At 42.1% G+C, this 14,724-nt stretch overlaps 1 protein-coding gene across 9 annotated transcripts in view; it reads right to left on the reverse strand.

Moving 5' to 3' along the window:
• The window catches only part of GRAMD1B (GRAM domain containing 1B), a 169,397-nt gene that overhangs the window by 11,297 nt on the left and 143,376 nt on the right, over positions 1 to 14,724 (reverse strand). For 6 of the 9 annotated variants that reach the window (XM_070765666.1, XM_070765664.1, XM_070765665.1 and 3 more), the window contains 7 exons: positions 14,158 to 14,365; positions 12,312 to 12,455; positions 8,180 to 8,298; positions 6,947 to 7,089; positions 6,417 to 6,520; positions 4,302 to 4,505; positions 2,945 to 3,035 (listed from right to left, as the gene is read on the reverse strand). In XM_070765666.1, the coding sequence (XP_070621767.1) occupies positions 2,945 to 3,035; positions 4,302 to 4,505; positions 6,417 to 6,520; positions 6,947 to 7,089; positions 8,180 to 8,298; positions 12,312 to 12,455; positions 14,158 to 14,365 (1,013 nt within the window). The remainder of the gene's footprint in view (positions 1 to 2,944; positions 3,036 to 4,301; positions 4,506 to 6,416; positions 6,521 to 6,946; positions 7,090 to 8,179; positions 8,299 to 12,311; positions 12,456 to 14,157; positions 14,366 to 14,724) is intronic. The other 3 variants (XM_070765670.1, XM_070765663.1, XM_070765669.1) reach the window with 1 other exon arrangement.

Raw genomic sequence — 14,724 nt, forward strand, 5'->3', positions numbered from 1 at the left:
AATCTTAGCAGGCTCAACATTAACTCAGCCTTCCATCTTCCCAAGGTGGGTAAAGTGAAGACCCAGATTGTTGGGGGACAATAGGGTGACTCTCTAAACCCCTTAGAGAGGACCGTATAAGCACTGTGAAGCGGTATATAAGTGCTAGCGCTATTTGTATGCAGTTTGAAGAAGGGGGGGGGGGAATTAATTAATTTATTTTTTTTAAAGGAAAAGCCAAAATAAATAATAAATGCTTCAGCCCAAGAATGGAGATCCAACAAATAGAAGTTGAGATCAGGCAGCCAGAATGAAAGAGAGCCAACTTTACAAACCAAGAGGCGAAAAAAGAGAGAGGCCGAAAGGAAGGACAGAAATAAAAGGGAAAGGGGAAGGCAATACCTGAAACAAATCCTAACGGGAGCAGGAAAGAGAAAAGACGGGGGAAGCGAAGATTAGGAGACGAGAACATCGCAAGGGGAGTTTGGGAGGATGCACACAGAGCAGGGACATCACAGAGTGACAAGGTAGCAGGGAAGCACCCAAGTTTGAGAAACCAGCAGAGCTAGAATCAGAGCTAAACCCATCAGTAATGAGGAATATTAGAAGAACAGGTTGACCAGGAGACCCCCTCAAGGAGAAGTTGCCCAAGTTCTAAAGATTCGTGGAATTATTTGAAAATCTGTTGGAAGGCCTTGCCAGGCATGGAGAAGGAAGAAGTCCTAACCCATAACTTCTTCCTAACTTCCACAAAAAGGTTGTCAGAACACCACAAAGGTTTGTTTATTGATTGATCAATCAATCAATCAATCGATTGATTGATTATTGTGATTTGTATGCCCCCCAACTCCTTACGGACTCTGGGCAGTTAAAAAAACACAATATTTTTTTTAAAAAAACACTTTGATTTTAAAACATTCAACCATTCAGCCGGGACAAGATGGAGCCGTTCACCGGCTCCAGGCTTGGCGAAAGAGCCGTGTCTTCATGGCCTTTCGGAAGGCCAAGAGGGTAGGGATCGTGCGGATTTCATGGGGGAGTTGATTCCACAGAGCCGGAGCCGCCACAAAGAAGGCCCTCCCAGGTGGTCCTGCTAGCCAATATTGTCTGGCCGAAGGAAACTTGAGAAGACCAACCCTGTGGGGCCCTAACCAGCTGCTGGGCAGTATGTGGCAGGATTCGATCCCGTACATAATCTGGTCCTAAGCCATGTAGGGCTTTAAAGGTGATAACCAGCACCGTGAATTGTGGCCTGAGAATTACATTCTATTGTAGTGATTGAAAAAGGAGTGGGCCACAATGACAAATTTACAATCTATGGACTTTAATTCTTGGAATTCCTGAGTAGCCATGCTGAGAATTGAAATCCACCGGACATTAAATTGCCCATTCCTGCTATAATTTAAGCAGACCCTTTATATATACTGCTGAAAAAAATAAAGGGAACACCCAAATAACACATCCTAGATCTGAATGAATGAAATATTCTCATTGAATACTTTGTTCTGTACCAAGTTGAATGTGCACAACAGCAGGTGAAACTGATTGTCAATCAGTGTTGCTTGCTAAGTGGACAGTTTGATTTCACAGAAGTTTGATTGACTTGGGAGTTATATTGTGTTGTTTAAGTGTTCCCTTTATTTTTTTTTGAGCAGTGTATTTCTACATGTTGACCTCCAATTCCAGCCTCTGCCACCTAACCCGGATCAACCAACTCCCAGTTTGCATATAACACACCTAAAACATGAAAGCAATCGTGATAGTAAAAAAAATGTGTAAGTAGTACAACAATTAAGGTGTGCTGCAAAAATTAACGTGGTAAGCTAAGGTTCTGTTGGAAAGCTATTAGCTTGCGTGAAGACAATAAAAGTTTTCTAATAATACTTTGCTGGGATAGTTCGTACCAGCTATTGGAGGCTGGAGTTTGAAAAGACCTTCGAATTACAGTGATACCTTGTCTTACAAACTTAAGTCTTCGGAGAGGGGCGGCATACAAATCTAAGTAATAAATAATAAATAAATAAAAATAAATAATTGGTTCTGGGACGAGGTTCTTAAGGTGAAAGGTTTGTAAGACGAAACAATGTTTCCCATAGGAATCAATGGAAAAGCGATTAATGCGTGCAAGCCCAAAGCTCACCCCTTTTCCCAGCCAAAGTCCCAGTTTTCACGCTGGTGGGATTCCCCTGAGGCTCCCCTCCATGGGAAACACCACCCCTGGACTTCTGTGTTTTTACAGTGCTGCAGGGGAATCCCAGTATCGCAAAAACGAGCGCTTCGCTGGCAACGGAAGTCCGGAGATGGGGTTTCCCAGCAAAGGGAGCATCAGTGAAATCGCAGCATCGCAAAAACACCGAAGTCCTCAAAACCCCACCTCCGGACCTCTGTGTTTTTGCGATGCTGCAATTTCACTGAGGCTCCCCTCGCTGGGAAACCCCACCTCCGGACTTCCGTTGCCAGCGAAGCGCCCATTTTTGCGCTGCTGGGATTCCTCTGCTGGGATTCCCCTGCAGCATCACAAAAACACAGAAGTCCAGAGGTGGGGTTTCCCATGGAGGGGAGCCTCAGGGGAATCCCAGCAGCGCAAAAACGGGTGCTTCACTGGCAACGGAAGTCCGGAGGTGGGGCATCCCAGGGGTGGCAGCGGGGTATCCCAGCGGTGGCAGTGGGTTTGTAAGGTGAAAATAGTTTGTAAGAAGAGGCATAAAACCCTTAAACCCCGGTTTGTATCTCGAAAAGTTTGTATGACGAGGGGTTTGTAAGACGAGGTATCACTGTATATCCAAAGGGAGTTAAATCAATGTTGGCTTATCTACAGCTACCGGTATACTGGTAAGATTTGCCTTTTTTGATTAGCCTTGACTTGAAAAATGAAACAGGGTAAGACCAGGAAAGAAACGCGTCACAAATCCATCACAAAAGGGGAAAAAAGGGGGGAATCAAGCAAGGATAAGGAGTTACTTACACACAACTAATAACAAGCAGCAATTTGGAGACGCTCTGCAGGTGGAAGCCACTGGGACTTTCTTCGGGGATGTGCCGTGTTTGAGTGGAACCTGAAATGGAGGAGATGTGGTTGACATCTTTGGTGGACATTATTTCCCCATCCTGTCCTCTCAAAGCTACTTCTGCAAGGAACAATTCCGGGCTGTCTATCAAGCATGCAGTAGTTCTATCAAGCCATTGTCAAGCTTTGAAACGTGTATTCAGGCTGTTTTTTCTTGTACTGCTTCTCGGTTTTTGAATGAACTATGGGGAAGAGGGCAGAGTTGGAACGTGGATTGCAAGAAATCAAACAGTCAAGCAACTCAACCTTGAGAACCGAGGTCGAGTCAGCAGGTGGTTGCCAGACATTTAAGACACTATGGAATATCTCCGGGGCCGCCTTCTACCGCACGAATCCCAGCGACCAGTTAGGTACCAAAGAGTGGGCCTTCTCTGGGTCCTGTCGACAAAACAATGTCGATTGGCGGGACCCAGGGGAAAAGCCTTCTCTGTGGCGGCCCCGGCCCTCTGGAACCAGCTCCCCCCAGAGATCAGAATTGCCCCCACCCTCCTCGCCTTTTGTAAGCTCCTTAAAACCCACCTCTGCCCTCAGGCAAGGGGGAACTGAGATATCCTTTCCCCCTAGGCCTATACAATTTATACATGGTATGTTTGTGTGTGTGCTTGTTTGGTTTTTAATAAGGGGTTTTTTTTAGTTATTTTAAATATTAGATTTGTTATATGCTGTTTTTATTGTTGTTGTTAGCCGCCCCGAGTTTATGGAGAGGGGCGGCATACAAATCTTATAAATAAATAAAATAAATAAAGGATACATTGTTCCCTCGATTTTCGTGGGGGATGCGTTCCGAGACCGCCCGCGAAAGTTGAATTTCCGCGAAGTAGAGATGCGGAAGTAAATACACTATTTTTGGCTATGAACATTATCACAAGACATCCCTTCACACTTTAAACCCCTAAATTGCAATTTCCCATTCCCTGAGCAACCATTTAGATTATTACTCACCCTGTTTCTTTATTAAAGTTTTTTAAAAAAATATTTATTAAAGGTGGATGAAAGTTTGGTGATGATATATGACATCATTGGGCAGGAAAAACCGTGGTATAGGGGGGGAAACCGCAAAGTATTTTTTAATTAATATTTTTGAAAAACCGTGGTATAGACTTTTCGCGAAGTTCGAACCCGCGAAAATCGAGGGACCACTGTAATTCAGTCTAGCCCTGAAGATGCCTGTGTCCCACCCTTGATGAGTTGGATCTCTCCTTGTCCCATCAACAACCCCGCCACCCTTCACCTTCTGGAACGGGTCATACCGTACCTGCCACACGCTTGATTCGACCTACAACCTCCTCATCTGTGGGAGTGGTAACAGGGCTGAGAACTTCCTCCAGAAGAGGCCCCCTCAAATGTGTATGAGGTCGTTTCCTCCGCCGCACTATGGATTGTTTGTTCGCCTTCTGTTTGGGTGACTGTCTGTGAAGTTCTGCTAGATACAAACTCTCGGTTTTGGTCAATTCACTCTCTGCCGGGGAGAAGAAGACAAGGGAGGAAGAAGCTTGGTCAAAAAGCAGTGATCTCTTCTTAACCTCCGTTCCAGGTAAGAAAGGAGGCAATTATTTTGTAGGGGAGAGAAGAAGAAGAAGAAGAAGAAGAAGAAGGAGAAGGAGAAGGAGAAGGAGAAGGAGAAGGAGAAGGAGAAGGAGAAGAAGAAGAAGAAGAAGAAGAAGAAGAAGAAGAAATTAGATTTGTATGCCACCCCTCTCCAAAGACTTGGAGCGGCTCACAACAATAATAATTCAATATAATACAAATCTAATATTAAAAAGAACACGTTAAAACCCATTATTACTAAAAACAATCAATACTACACAATCACACCACACTCAAATGCTACAAGTCAGAAGGGGGGGATAAGCCCCCCCATGCCTAGCAACATAAATGGGTCTTCAACATAGAAACATAGAAGATTGAGGGCAGAAAAAGACCTCATGGACCATCTAGTCTGCCCTTATACTATTTCCTGTATTTTATCTTAGGATGGATCTATGTTGATCCCAGGCATGTTTAAATTCAGGGACTGGATTTATCAACCACATCTGCTGGAGGTTTGTTCCAAGCATCTACTACTCTTTCAGTCAAATAATATTTTCTCACATTGCTTCTAACTTTTCCCCAAACTTACCTCAGATGGTGCCCACTAAGGCTGCATTACTCATCATTCTTATTACCCATCTCCTCCTAAAAATGACTGCATGACTAGGTTTGTTGCTTGTATCCTTATGATTTATATTGACTGCTTCCTAGTGTGATTTGATTCTTATTTGTACCTAGACTATCATTAAATGTTATACCTTATTATTCTTGACAAACCTATCTTTTTTTAATGTATACTGAGAGCATACACACCAAGGCAAATTCCTTGTGTGTTTAATCACACTTGGCCAATAAAAAAAGTCCTATTCTATTCTATTCTATTCCATTCCATTCTAATTCTATTATTTGCTAGGTCAGGACCAGCATTAGTACTTAAAGAGGGCAGAAGTGATCCATTCTGTTCTGACAAGACCTTGAATGATTCCTTGTTTTGATAGCTCTTATGTATCTCTTTTTAAGAGTTGATGAATTAGACCAGTGTTTTTCAACCAGTGTGCAGTGGCACACTAGTGTGCCGCGAGACATGGTCAGGTGTGCCGCGAAGCTCAGAGAGAAAGAAAGCAAGAGAGAGAAAAGGCAAGAGAGAAAGAGAGAGAAAAAGAAAGAGAGAGAAAGAGCGAGCGAGAGAGAAAGAGAACAAGAGAGAGAGAAAGAACAAGAGAAAGAAAGAGAGAGAAAGAAAGAAAGAAAGAGAGAGAGAGAAAGAGAGGGAGGGAAGGAGAGAGAGAAAGACATAGAGGGAGGTAGGGAGGGAGAGAGAGAGCAAAAAAGAGGAAGGAAGGAAGAGAAAGAAAGAGGAATGGAGAGAGAAAAAAAGAAAGAGGAAGGAAGGGAGAGAAAGAGGGAGGAAGAAAGAAATAGAGTGAAGGGGAGGAAGAGAGAAAGAGAGAATTTTTTGTCCAAACTTTTTTTAGCCCCCCCCCCCCCCCCCCGGCTCAATGTGCCCCAGGGTTTCGTAAATGTAAAAAATGTGCCGCGGCTCAAAAAAGGTTGAAAATCACTGAATTAGACTGTAGTGCTATAATTTTAATATGAATTCTTATTTATCAACCTAAAACATTTAAGAAGATAATAAATACAATCCACATTTATCTAGAGCAGTAAAACTGTCCAACCATGGCTGGCTGGGGAATTCTGGGAACTGAAGTCCACAAGCTTTAAAGTTGGTGAAGTTAGACATCCTTTATTGACCACTGACTGCACCAAGTCCATCTCCAGGCCCTAACAAATGAAAAGGTGATGAAGGTAATTCCATTGGACAGGTTCTGTAGCCTCTCACCTAAGTGGCGAAAATAGTCATCGAGACCGCCCCAAAAGTTCTTCTCAATGAAGGATTTCACTAGTCCCCATGGCTGTTTTCTGTAACGTAGCTCTGTAGAAACCCTGAAATGAAGAAATATAGAGATGAAAACAATCTCAACGTCCTTCTAAGCTCATAGTAGCTTCTCTATCAATTGGCTGTCCAATGCTAGTAAGAAACAAGGCACCATCTTCAAAGTATCTACTCAGGTTTGGTTGGCTCAAATCTGTTGTCCTGAAAAATTTTCACACCAGGTTTGTTGTCTCTGATCTAAATCTTTATCTAAAGTAGCTTCTTTTTCTTTCAAAAATTGTTTGATGAGATACAGAGAGATAAAAAATAATTATCCCGATTTTTACTGAAATGGCTCAGGAGCTACCAAAAATTTCCTTCAGAACTGAATTGTTCCAGGCGCAGAAACAGACACCAACCCAAGAACTTCAAACCGAAGCCATCAAACATAAACAGCATGTGTTAAGGTCACAGCCCACCATTAAGGCAAAACTCACCTGAGTCGACATTTGTTCCTGGCAACACGCGTCAATGTGTAACGATTAATTGTGTAGAAATAATCGTGGTAGGGAACATCATGAGTTAGCACCTCGGCATCTATAACATAGCACTCACTTTCTTGGCTGGCTTTGTACATTGTCTGGGGAGAGAAGAAAGGCAGCTCCATAAATGGTCACACATTGATCTATGGAGGAGGAGGACAAAATAGCAGTAACACTGATATATCGCTTCACAGTGCTTTATAGCCCTCTCTAAGCGATTTTCAAAGTCAGCATCTTGCCCCCAACAATCTGGGTCCTCATTTGACCCATCTCGGAAGGATGGAAGGCTGAGTCAACCTTGAGCCTGGTGAGATTCCAACTGCCAAATTGCAGGCAGCCGGCAGGCAGCCGGAGTAACCTGCAGTACCGCACTGCAACCACTATGTGGCTCTTTGCGGGACAATGTCCCTATTTCAAGAAGACCCTCAACTGGGTATGAGAGGTATAACAAGCAGGAAGAGGGAGATTGTGATCCCGCTGTATAGAGCGCTGGTGAGATCACAGTTGGAATACTGCGTCCAGTTCTGCAGACCTCACCTACAAAAAGATATGGATCAAATTGAACGGGTCCAAAGACGGGCTACAAAAATGGTGGAAGGTCTTAAGCCTAAAACCTATCAGGAAAGACTTAATGAACTCCATCTGTATAGTCTTGAGGACAGAAGGGAAAGAGGGGACACGATCAAAAAAATTAAATATGTTAAAGGATAAAATAAGGTTCAGGAGGGAAGTGTTTTTAATAGGAACGTGAACACAAGAACAAGGGGGGCACAATCTGAGAGGGAAAGATCAGAAGCAACGCGAGAAAATATTATTTTACTGAAAGAGTGGTAGATGCTTGGAACAAACTTCCAGCAGACGTGGTTGGTAAATCCACAGTAACTGAATTTAAACATGCCTGGGATAAACACAGATCCATCCTAAGATAAAATACTAGTATAAGTGCAGACTAGATGGACCATGAGGTCTTTTTCTGCCGTCAATCTTCTATGTTTCTATGTCTCTAACTCAGTGTTTCCCAACCTTGGCCACTTGAAGATATTTGGACTTCAACTCCCAGAATTCCCCAGCCAGCGAACGTTGGCTGGGGAATTCTGGGAGTTGAAGTCCAAATATCTTCAAGTTGCCAAGGTTGGGAAACACTGCTCTAACTGATAAGGCACCAGACACTAAAACTGAGCTTCATACCTGAGTTTCAGTAACAGTGGCAGTTTTTGGAGCCAGGGGGTTGGTGAGAGTGATGGTGTAGAGAATAACTCTGCTTTGATTTCCAGTGTCTTCCTTCTTCCATGGATGGAAAACAACATCTAAGGAGAAGGGGAAGAAGAGGGTGATTTTGGGGTGGGAGGGAAATGTTGCATCATAGAAAGGAGGAGATAAAGTTTCAGTTCTCAAGGGAAAGAAAAAAAATATTCTCCCATGACCAACTCCAAGATCTTGTGTTGCTGTTGACCCCACCTCCACTTTTGTCAGTTGATCCAACACAACAGACACAGGACGTTATTGTTTAGCATGACCCAAACTTGGCATGGTTCCATTTAATCCAAAGGACCACTCTATTTAAAAAAACAAAACAAATAAAACCAATGCTGAGCCCTAGATGGTTGCTCTTGCAAAGACTGGTTTTCTTCTTAATCCTTTCAGATCCAGAACAATTTCAAGGCAGTGTTTCCGTTAAGAGAATGACACAAGAATAAAAAAATACCTCCCAAATTTGATACGACTCTCAGGAATCTTAAAAAAAAAAAAAGCCCATGTTAAACAAAGCCTGCACTCTATGTTTTATTTTTTATTTTTCAAAACCAAGTTCTTTCTCCCTCCGTCTTGTACGACGATTTGCTCCATTTCATCCGTAGCAATGCACAAAAAGAGAAAATTTGGAAAGTTCTGAGATATCAATGAAACAAAGTCAATAAAATGGAAAGATGGTTTACATTTGAGATTGGTCTTGTGTTGGGGATTGGTTTTTGGGGTGGTTAGAGGAAGTAAGGGGCACGCTTTCCTATTCTTGGTTTGAGGTGGTAGGGTTGTCCATTTGTTGTTGTGGGATGGTGGTCTGGCAGGTGTCAGTTTGATGGGCCTATACAGTTTATACATGGAATGTTTAATAATGGGGTTTTTAGTATTTTTTAAATTATTAGATTTGTTTTTTGCATTGTTCTTGTTATTGTTGTGAGCCGCCCCAAGTCTACGGAGAGGGGCGGCATACAAATCTAATAAATAAAGAATAATAAATAAATAATAAAGATGTTGTGAGATGGTAGGTTGAAAGTTAGACCGGAAGATGTGGGGAGAATTATGGGTTTTGGGTTTGATGCTTTCTGTGCGGTAATCTATTTAAAGGTTTGTTTCACCAAATTCATAGCGTCTCTTGAGTTCTGCCCGTAGTTCGCAAGAGCGAATACGTTGGAGGAGAGAAAGATCTGGTCTGGATCTGAGTTTGTTGAAGGACTTGTTATTTCTGGCAATGTGGTTAATGGTCTTGATAAATTGCTGTTTTATTTGTTCATTTTTGCATACTACTTTGCAGAAGCAGGGAGCTATTGAGCCATCGTTATACTTGTGCTCAGGTCCAATTCCTGGTCTTGAAGTCTACCCAGATTCTCAGTCTTCCAGGTCATGGTTGTCCCCAAAGGTGCTTTTTCAAGAGGCGACTTGGGTGGGGTTTTTTTTTCCTTGAAGACATTTCGCTACTCATCTGAGAAGATTCTTCTCAGAGACGTGGAACTGAGGAAGCTTTTTGGATGAGAAGCAAAACGTCTCCAAGGAAAAATGAAGTCCAGTTTCCTTTTGAGAAGCACCATTGGAATGATACTTAAGTGTCTTTTGCAAGACTTTAATTTGCTTCAGCAAATTAAAAGACCGTAAATACCGTATTTTTCAGAATATAAAACAAATCGAAGTATAAAACACACCTTAGTTTTGGGGGAGGAAAATAGGGGAAAGTATCTGCCTACTACTGTCCTTAGTCTGACCAGCTTCAGCACATTATTTTAACCCCTGGTTAGGGCTGTAAAAAGCCTTATTCAGAGCAAGTAGCAATGAAAAAAGCCTGCAAAGATTTAGGGCTGGATTTAGGGCTGGAAAAAACCTTCTTCAAAGAGAGTAATAATGAAAAAAAGCCTGCAAGCCAGAAAGATCATTAGCACCACGTTACATTAGGGCTGAAAAAACACTCTTCAGCGTAGGTAGCAATGAAAAAAGGCTGCAAAAACTTAGGGCTGCAAAAACATTCTTCAGAGAGAGTAGCAATGAAAAAAAAAGCCTGCAAGCCAGGAAGACTAGGGAAGATCATTAGCACCACGTTACATTAGGGCTGAAAAAACACTCTTCAGCGTAGGTAGCAATGAAAAAAGGCTGCAAAAACTTAGGGCTGCAAAAACATTCTTCAGAGAGAGTAGCAATGAGAAAAAAGCCTGCAAGCCAGGAAGACTAGGGAAGATCATTAGCACCTCGTTACTTTAGTTTTCGGAGAGGGGCGGCATATAAATCCAATAAAACTTGAAACTTGAAACTTGAAAAGGCTGCAAGTACTTAGGGCTGAAAAAACATTCTTCAGAGAGAGTAGCAATGAAAAAAAAGCCTGCAAGCCAGGAAGACTAGGGAAGATCATTAGCACCTCGTTACTTTAGTTTTCGGAGAGGGGCGGCATATAAATCCAATAAAACTTGAAACTTGAAACTTGAAAAGGCTGCAAGTACTTAGGGCTGAAAAAACATTCTTCAGAGAGAGTAGCAATGAAAAAAAAGCCTGCAAGCCAGGAAGACTAGGGAAGATCATTAGCACCTCGTTACTTTAGGGCTGAAAAAAACACTCTTCAGAGTAGGTAGCAATGAAAAAAGGCTGCAAAAACTTAGGGCTGAAAAAAACATTCTTCAGAGAGAGTAGCAATGAAAAAAGGCTGCAAATACTTAGGGCTGAAATAAACATTCTTCAGAGAGAGTAGCAATGAAAAAAAAGCCTGCAAGCCAAGAAGACTAGGGAAGATCGTTAGCACCTCATTACTTTAGGGCTGAAAAAAACATTCTTCAGAGCAAACAGCAATGAAAAAAGCCTGCAAAAAGCTACATTCAGAGCAAAAGACACACACAGATTTTCAGCCTCTTTTAGGGGAGAAAAAGGTGTGTCGTATACTCTGAAAAATACGATAGTTAAATAATAATGTTGATTGTGTCCAGGGACTTAAAGAACCTAAGAGGATTTTAAGCAACTTGCTTAAACTTTCTCAGAGGATTGCATTTCTCTGGGAAATCCACCAGAATAAACGGAAAGCTGATTCCATCTCTGAAGTCCAATTTGTTAATCCCTTTTAGAATAAACTGAGCTTCCTGAAGAAATAATCCAATGCTAATTGCGTAAACAGGGAAACATGTATTTTTCTACAGCGACATCTTTTTAATATTGTCAGAGAAATGATGATAGAGAAAGTACAGAAAAAAGTGAGATTTCGTTGTTATTATATATATATATATATCACATGTTTTTTTTGCTGAATTTGAAAATTAAGGGAAACTATGATAGATCTATTTCAGCCTTATTTTGGCCTCATCAGCTAGCCATACCCACTGGGACTTGAACCTGCAACCTTTGCCTTGTAAGGTAGAGAATTATCATCTAGGCTACAGTATCCAATCCCTTAATATATATATATCCTAGTCTCACTTAATTTTAAAAATTCAGCAAAAACATGTGACGTATATACAAGGGTGATTGAATTGTTGAATCTCCCTGGTATACCCAAATATGGGAGGAGCTTAATGCTTTCTTTTGCCTCTTGGCCTAACCCAGGGCCATTTCCAAGGCAATTAATCAATTTTTTCATAGCCGACAAACTATATCCTGTGTGTGTAACATATTGGGAGGAGCTTAATGCTTCCTTTTGCCTCTCGGCAAAAAAACTTTTTAAAAAACTTTTTAAGCATATTTACTTCTTATTCTGCAGAACTGGTAATAAAATAATGCTTTAAAAAGTGTTTTTAAAACGTTTCGACGATCACGCGACACAGCTTATTGTCATAGCTGATCATCAGAACTTTTTAAATAACTTTTTAAAAGCATTTTTAAACTACTGGTTCAAACCCTTTTTAAAAAAAAGCTTTTTTAAAGCATTTTTTTTGTACTACCAGTTCGTAGCATTTTGACTACGGGTTCAGGGTGAACCAGTCCAAACCTGTAGCATTTCACCCCTGGTCCAAATGTTGATCATGCAGATCATATGGTGATAGGTGTGAAAAAATGATCATGAAGTCACATTTTGTAACAATCACTGAAACAATGGTTTTAGATCGAGGACTACCCATATCTGATATTGAGGGCTTACCAGAAAACCGCCGTTGCTCCATGAAATCCCTTAAGAACTGAGAGTTTGTGAAGAGCAGATCATAGAGCTTGTCCACACTAAAGTTGAAGACTTCGTTCATGTATTGCCGCCCATTCAGATCTTCATAAAAGGCCTGGACTTCCCCTGAAGAACAAAGTGGAAAAAGCCAGCAGGTCAGATTCCTTGGAGTTGTGTCTTGGCAAAGCAATAAACAGGATTTTAACTCCCTATAAAGTACAGTGGTACCTCTACTTAAGAACGCCTCTACTTAAGAACTTTTCTAGATAAGAACCGGGTGTTCAAGATTTTTTCGCCTCTTCTTAAGAACCTTTTTCTACTTAAGAACCCGAGCCCATAAAAATTTCCCAGGAAATTTGAGAGCGGCACGAAGGCCCGGCCAGTTTCCTGCCATTCGCCTGGGTTTCTTTCTCTGGCGCAGTGTATGGGAGGCACGTGATCCTCCTGGCCACCTCAGAGTCCCTCTATTTTTTTTTAAGCCTTAAAGTTTTGGATTATTTTGATTCCCCTCACCTTCTTCCTTCGGCAGCGACTGTCCTCCTCCTCCTCTTCTTCTTCTTCTTCCTCCTCCCACCCAAATTACGAGCTTTTATTTCTTTCCTAATGGGTTTGAACAATGTAAAAGCATTATTTGCTTTTACATTGATTGCTATGGGAAACATTGCTTCTAATTACAAACCTTTCTACTTAAGAACCACGGAACGAATTAAGTTCTTAAGTAGAGGTACCACTGTATATAACACTTGTTGTGGTTAGCTCTGGCCCAGCTCCTGCCCCAAGGACTGTGGGTGTGGGGGAGACATCCACATGCTGCAGGCCTGTTTTGCCCCCAGTGGAATCTGATGAGGAAGGCTCCTCTGACCAAGAAGACATGAGTGACAGGGAGGAGGAGAGTGTGGCAGACAGCTCAGAAGGAGATCAATTATCTAGCTCCTCCTTGGATTCAGAACAAGAGTTAATGATACAGCCACGCATGCGGAGAGCGATGCATAGGCAGCAACAACTGAGAGATTATTATCAAAGAAAATGAGGCCACCTGTGGTTGGGTGGGGCTGTGGTAATTAGTGAGGCTGCTATAAATAGCAGCCTGTGGGTTTTGCCATTGTGGAGGATTATCTGATCGTTGTGTTTCGTGACTGCTTTACTGACTTTGACTTTTTGTGTGCTGATTTTTCCCTGCTTTGAAACTAAACCAGAGCAAATTGTGTGTCACTTTGTGAAAGAAGGACTGTGAATTGCCTCACAGCTGCAAGCTAAGTATCACCGGACTGATAAGGGACTTGTATAAATTACCAGTTTGTTTGGAGACGAGTGCTCTTTGCTATAACAAAAGAGGGCTTGGTTTAAGTGAATTTCCATTATAAAGAACATTGTTTTGAGTGTGTGTGTCTGAAATTTGTACTTGTGAATTTTTGGGAGGATTCTACCAGAGAGCCCAACAGAACAACACTGATGTGGCATAGAAGTCGAATTAATAAATGCATAAAAGCTTTAGAGGCCTTCAAGACATCATCATCATCATCATCATCATCATCATCATCATCTTTTAATCACCCCATAATCCCTTGTGGGATAGAGTCGGGGAAACTGAATGGAGGGTTTACTGAGGCCTTTCCTGTTGCCAATGCGGAGTTATATTCAGCAGATATATATACTCATCGTGCCCAGAGGGGATTTTGTGTTTCTCAGAAGAAAACTAAGATGAGAATACAGAGATGTTGAATATGAAATGACGGGGAATTCTGGGCCAACTCAACTGGGTCAACTCTGGTATTGAACATGCATAAGACACACAGAAGGGCAATAACCCCTAGCCCCACCATGACACCTGTGGAGGCCAGCCAAGCACCTTCATCATGAGTCTCGGAGGAATCACTGAGTTCCGTTGGAATGTCCTCATTGTCATTAAAATCCAGAGAAGGAGAAGTCACAGGGGCGATAATGTCAATCTTGTCTCCGATGAGATTGGCAATTGTCATCTCCTTCTCGGCCAGTGTGTCCAGAACCTCTTCTTCTTCAGGAACTACCCCATCATACTAAAAAAGACAGGAAGAAGATAGATCACGGTTAGCTTGGGAAAGCTGGAGGGAAGAGGAAGAGGATTAAAGAGGGAGAAGGAAGAAGGGGGGAGGAGAGGAAGAGGAAGGGGAGGGGGAGAAAGAGGAGGAGAAGGAAGGAGAAGGAGAAGCAGAAGCAGAAGGAGAAGGAGAAAAAGAAGAAGAAAAAGAAGAAGAAGGAGGAGGAGGAGGAGAGGAGGAGGAGGAGGAGGAGGAGGAGGAGGAGAAGGAGAGGAGGAGGAGAGGAGGAGGAGGAGGAGAAGGAGGAGGAGAAGAAAAAGAAGAAGAAGAAGAAGAAGAAGAAGAAGGAGAAGGAGAGGAGGAGGAGAGGAGGAGGA

The sequence above is a fragment of the Erythrolamprus reginae genome, chromosome 12 (assembly GCF_031021105.1).
Source record: "Erythrolamprus reginae isolate rEryReg1 chromosome 12, rEryReg1.hap1, whole genome shotgun sequence".
NCBI lineage: Eukaryota > Metazoa > Chordata > Lepidosauria > Squamata > Dipsadidae > Erythrolamprus > Erythrolamprus reginae.